This window comes from Helianthus annuus, chromosome 17, assembly GCF_002127325.2.
Source record: "Helianthus annuus cultivar XRQ/B chromosome 17, HanXRQr2.0-SUNRISE, whole genome shotgun sequence".
Lineage (NCBI taxonomy): Eukaryota > Viridiplantae > Streptophyta > Magnoliopsida > Asterales > Asteraceae > Helianthus > Helianthus annuus.
Genome location: NC_035449.2, coordinates 67512505 through 67518499, shown reverse-complemented (window position 1 = coordinate 67518499; position 5995 = coordinate 67512505). Strand labels below are relative to the sequence as shown.

The 5995-nt window shown below is 33.1% G+C and overlaps 1 protein-coding gene across 1 annotated transcript; it reads left to right on the top strand.

The window, feature by feature from the left end:
* The first annotated feature begins 319 nt into the window (after positions 1 to 319).
* Positions 320 to 757, top strand: LOC110921736 (auxin-responsive protein SAUR21). Its single transcript, XM_022166083.2, has one exon. It carries the CDS (start codon positions 356 to 358, stop codon positions 656 to 658), a length of 303 nt encoding a protein of 100 aa, XP_022021775.1. The 5' UTR covers positions 320 to 355; the 3' UTR covers positions 659 to 757.
* The last annotated feature ends 5238 nt before the right edge of the window (positions 758 to 5995 follow it).

Here is a 5995-nt window from a genome sequence, read left to right as displayed (position 1 = left end):
CCTTTTCACTCTATTCGTACTATGATAAGGGTATTTGCATTTGATTTTTTTCGTCGTAAGAATATATAGTTAATTCTTTTGCTCAGTTTGATTGATGTATACCCATAATTGCTTATTACGCATCTGACTTATACGCGTTATTTTAGTTTATCTCTGTATGAATATTCTTAAAATTAATATAGTACATTCCTGGAAAAGATATTGGGGCCAAACCATGTGAGGCGCTATATACAAGATAAGGTGCTAGTATAAATATAACCCTCAATCCAACTCAAAGCACTGCAAGTCTTTTTTCCTATCCAAAGTAGGATTCTTTAACGAGCTTTTATTCACACTTTTTTTTTCTCACTCAAGTATGGGTATTATGAGGTTATTTTCTTCTTTGATGTCTATTGTAAAAGGTTACGAAAAAATGAGCTCGTATCACAGCAAAAACCATCATTCGGACGTGCCAAAAGGTCATCTTGCAGTGTACGTTGGTGAAGAGAAGAAGAGGAGGTTTGTTGTCCCAATATCATACTTGGAACAACCATTGTTCCAAAACTTGTTACGTGAGTCAGAAGAAGAATTTGGGTTTGATCATCCGATGGGAGGCCTAACTCTTGCGTGCCAAGAGGATGTGTTTTTTCAGCTCACCGCCATATTACATTCTTTATGATTTATCATAGAGCACGGGCTGATCTACTAAGGAACTACAACAAGTGACACTGTATTTTTTTTTTATGTGTTATACAACACATGGTACACTTTTTTTAATTGTTATACACGTATTTGACACTCTAGTGAAACCACCCAAATTTTTTAAGTGTGATTTTCACTGTTTGTAGAGCAATGATGAGCCAACATTCTTCACAATTGTTTATTTTTGTTCTTAATTTCACCTCTTAACATACTAAAGATACAAATTGAAGGAAAACTCAAAAAGATAAGGTGACATTTTTGTAATTATAAAAAATTATCAAAGTTACTCTACAAATATACCTAAAAAACCTAACCCCCCTTCCCCCCCCCCCAAAAAAAAAAAAAAAAAAAAAAAAAAAAAAAAAAAACCTAACACCCCCCCCCCCCCCCCCGCTAAAATGCTAAAAACTAAACCCTCAAAAAATCTAAAAGAATAAAAAAAACACACAAATTATTTTATTTATTTTTTTAAACATTTTTCACTAAAAGATCGCTACTTTTAGTAGCAGCAATTTTTTTTTTTTTTTTTTTGCTAACAAAATGTAGCGATTTTTTAATAAAAAATGTTAAAAAAAATTGTGTTTTTTAGGTATTTTTGGTTGAGTTCACATTTGTATAGTAACTTTGATAGTTGGTGGTAATTACAAAAATGTCACCTTGTTTTTTTAAGTTTTCCTTCAATTTATATATTTAGTATGTTAAGATTATTTGTATTTGATCTTTTGCCTAGAGGGATATATATATTTCAAAGTTGAAAATTGTGTTTCAAGTTATTTAAAAAAAAAAGTTATTTAAAACAACGTTGATGAATCAATTTCTTAAATTATTATTTGTGGGGTGAAAACCCAAGTCATCACAGGGACATGATCGATTCCGAAGTCACTTTATAAGCAAGATAAACAAAATTATAAAAAGAGATAAAACTGTGACCTAAAGTAACGAGGAAAAGAAACAATCATAATATCCAGATTGCAAATTCGGTTGCAAGTTCTCACATAAGAATATCGTAATGGTCGTAATTTTGATCACAAATGTTCCCGGACTCAAATGATCGCTTTTTAGTATTAAAATTTTCGTTAAAATGCCCTTTGCAGGTGCTCCTGGTCGATATTTTTTTGGCAATTGATCCAGGATTCCAATCACCAGTTATCCCAGTCGCTTTGGGAATATAAATCTTTAAAGTTGGTTGCAAAGATAATTTGCAACGAAACGGTTGAACATATTTGTAGTATAGAAATCTTAATTTGGTTGCAAGGCGGTTACAAATAATCGATTTTTAAGCATTTAATTTTTTTTTTCAAACAGTTTCCGTAACACTCTGTTTCCGAGTCTCATTTAACAGGGAAAGTGGAAAGAAAAGAGATGTAAATATGAAAAAACCATGTTCCCGATATTTTTTAAGGATAGAAGGGGAGGGGAAATGAGGGAAAAGGGAAAAAAATTGTACGTGTTATGTGTTATGTAATAACTAGAACCTATTAGCAATGTATAGAAGAGAATGAGAGAATGGGAGATGAATTTCTTATTGATATATATCATATAAAATACATGAGCCACTATATATAGGCTATAACATTAATACAAACATAAATGTGACATGGGAGTTAGAAATGTGAATAGTCATTAATAATGGATGCATTCATAACACTCCCCTTTGACTATCCACATGAATATATAATATTCTTTAATACGCTTGGTGATGTGGTCTCGTCAAAAACCTTGCTAGGAAAACCTCAGCTAAGTGAAAAAGAGCGCAGCGCGTATTGTCTCCCCTAATACTTCTGGATCAGGTATGTTGCCTCATCAAAAACCTTATTAAGAAAACCCAATAGGACAAAACTTAGTCAAGGGAAAAAGAGTGCAACTTGAATAAGTCTCCCCCTCATTTTAACATGTATCCTTTAAGTGACGTATGTCCATCTTCCTTGAAAGTCGAACAAAGCTTTTGTAGCCAATGATTTGTCGCTTGATCCCTTAATGTGCACGACTGTGTTTTGTTACATTCCTACATCTACAAGACTAACCAAACTTGTTTTGATAGGTTAGTAAAATATAATCAAATATCGTTTATACCCGAAATATTTCTTTGAACTCATTCCAATGTCTCTTCGCTTGACAATGGTTATATAATGACAATAAGCTTAAGTGAAAGATATTATAACCATACATAGCTAGCAAATCATATTAGTGCACTTATGCATTTAGCGATGGTACTTCTACAATGAGAATCTATACTTTGGTAGGAGATGATAATAGACATTTCTTATAACAAATAACTTAACAACCTTTAACATACTTTAAGGTTCAACTATGTCCATACTAAAATATCCAAACATCATCTTCTAGATGTACTTGAGGGATTAGTAAAATATAATTACATATATACTCGAACTGCAGTTCGAATAATAATTAGACTTTGCCAAGGTCATTAAAAAATTCTCCCTCTAAAAGCTCGACAATTTCTCTCAATGATGCCTAGACATCATTACTGTAAATTGCAATTATAGTGAACTTTTAAAAGTATAATGTTCATAGAACATGACTAGTTTAATCAAACTTATATCCCTCTTTATGCGAATATCTCGATTTGTACAACACTCGACCCAACTATTTTAGCCCATACGTATTTTGTCAATTTCATATAGTACGTTCTTGAGGTTTTTATATCAATGTTTCTAGCATTATCAATCCATGAGAGAATTCTGCCCATCTTATCCAAATATACATATGCATTCACTCTTCATGAGTTTTACTACATAAACTTACCTATATAACACATAGATGTCTATATCATATGCAAAAATGTCATGAACACTTGCTTATATCTTCAAAATCCATATTGTACCATGCGTGTACACTATTTATTGAGATATATCACAATTACTGGGTACAAGTTTCTGTGTACGTTTCTTGGTGCACAAGTATTACATCGTTAAGATGTTTCAATTAACCTTTTAAGCACCCAATTGCTTTATAAACTCATCAGGAGTTTCAATTATATCCAACATGTAAAAAAAATCATAACCTATTCAAAATCCGAATATGGATACAATGATCACATGGTTCTCGAGAACTTACTTTACATGACCTACATAATTTAATCCTGCGGGACTTTCATGTAAACTCTCAGTATCAAATGATACATAACATTCATAAGACGAATATCAGTTCTCTCTTTATATTATCAGACTAATAAAATATTGGAAAATCAATGCACCCACCTCTGGAGAATATGTCTCCTCATAATCAAGCATAAGTCTTTGCGAAAATTATCGTGCCACCAATTTTTCCTTATATCACTCAATTTGATTTTCACATAATTTGCGTAAAAGACCCATTTATATCCAACATATTTTACAACTTCAGTTGTACGTACTGTTGGTCCAGATACTTTCTATGTCATTAGAGAATTCAGCTTTGCCTTATTTGTGTCTTTCTATTTTTTTTGAGAGAATGGGAAATGAATTTCTTATTGATGTATATCACATAAAATACATGAGTCACTATATATAGGATATAACATTAATACAAACATAAATATAACATGGGAGTTAGAAATGTGGATAGTCATTAATAATGGATGCATTCATAAAAGTACGTATATTTATCCTCCCAAATCGGATAGATTAGGAGAGAAAATCTTATTAATTACTAAATTACCCTCATATATAATTAAAATGTTTTAAGTTTAAAGGGTATAATGGTAAAATTGTTCATTTCTTTTCTTTTCCTTCTAACTCGGAAACACATGAAATGCTTGATTTCTTCTCTTTTCCTTTACTGTTCATTAAACTCCGGAACATGAAAAAAATCACATATGTTCCTTCCTTTTTGTTGGTGCATGCGTCTGTCGACTTCGTCTTGTATCGAGTCTTGTATAGAACTAGTTAGATCAGGGCACGAAAGACCAGAAAGTGTGAATTAGAGGTGATTCCGTTTGAAATGACACAAGGTCATTTCAAGCGAAATCAAAATTGATTCTAATTTCGCTTGAGTTATCAATGCTGATTTCGCTTGAATCAATCATGTTAATTCCGCTTGAAATGAACATGGTCATGTTCAAGTGGAATCTCAACGCCTATATATAGGCTATTCCAAGCGAAATCAGATAAGAATATTCCGGTCAGAGCAATGAAGTGCTGCCGAAGTGTCGTCACGCTGTAAAACGTCATTATATCAATAAAATTGACAGTTAAAGTAATTTGTGTGCTGAATTGAACTTGATACGACTGTTTCCACCTTTCGTATTGAGATAAACTCTTCTGATCGACTCGTTCGGATCCGAAAACGATCCTACAAGTGGTATCAGAGCTCAGGAGGAAGAGTTCATACCAAGTCAGCTGCAAATTCTGTTTTCTACACCTTCTTTTTCAAAATTCAAAATTTTTCACGGTTAAAATTGGCTAAATTTCTCACAGAATGTGCGCAATAATGTTTTAACAAAGCCTTGAAAGTTTCAGGCCTAAAATCGATCTAAAACTGGTTATTTTCATAATTCCGCTTGAAAACCGCTTGAGAATGATGACATCAGCAGCATTTTATACGGAATTAGTTGGTTAATTCCGCTTGAAAATTTCTGTTGATTTCGCTAGAAACGTGCTATTCCGCTTCAGTTGGGTTATTTCGCTTGAGTGATTCCGCTTGAATCATTAATTCCGCTTCAAAATCTTTATTCCGCTTGAAAGAGGTGTGTGTGTTCAAGCGAAATTAGTAATCTCGCTTGAACTTGGTGATTTCGCTTCAGAGTTGATCTCGGTTGAACAGTGATTTCGTTTGAAGTTTGTTATTTCGCTTGAACTAACTGTTTAAGAATTTCTTGGAAACCGAAACATGGCAGAGGAATTTTATGACGCTTTTGCTACCCCGATCACAGTTGCTCAACAGACAATGTTGGAAAACGAAACAGGCACTGTGCAAAAACCACCCAAACTCATGAACATCGAGGAGTATAAGGGTTGGGAAGAACGTTTTGAGAACTGGGTGCAAGCTAATTACTTGGATGCTTGGGAATGCGTTGAAACAAAATACGTTAGACCAACAAATGATGACAAAGATGTGATTCCTATCAAAGATCTTAGTGCCGAGGAGAAAAAGAAATACAAAAACGAAAAAAATGATGATCAGTTTACTACAACAGGCAGTTAAAGAGGATATCTTGGTCTTATTACAACACACTGGGAGTGCATATTCGATTTGGAAAGCATTACGATCTAAGTTTGTTTGAAGCCAAGAGATGATCAAAAACAAGAAATCACTTCTGAAAAAAGAGTTTGATTTATTCCGTGATTTGAAAAATGAAAGTACAAAGCAGATA

Coding starts and splice junctions, on each gene's coding strand:
- LOC110921736 (XM_022166083.2), top strand. CDS start 356: ATGGGTATTATGAGGTTATTTTCTTCTTTGATGTCTATTGTAAAAGGT.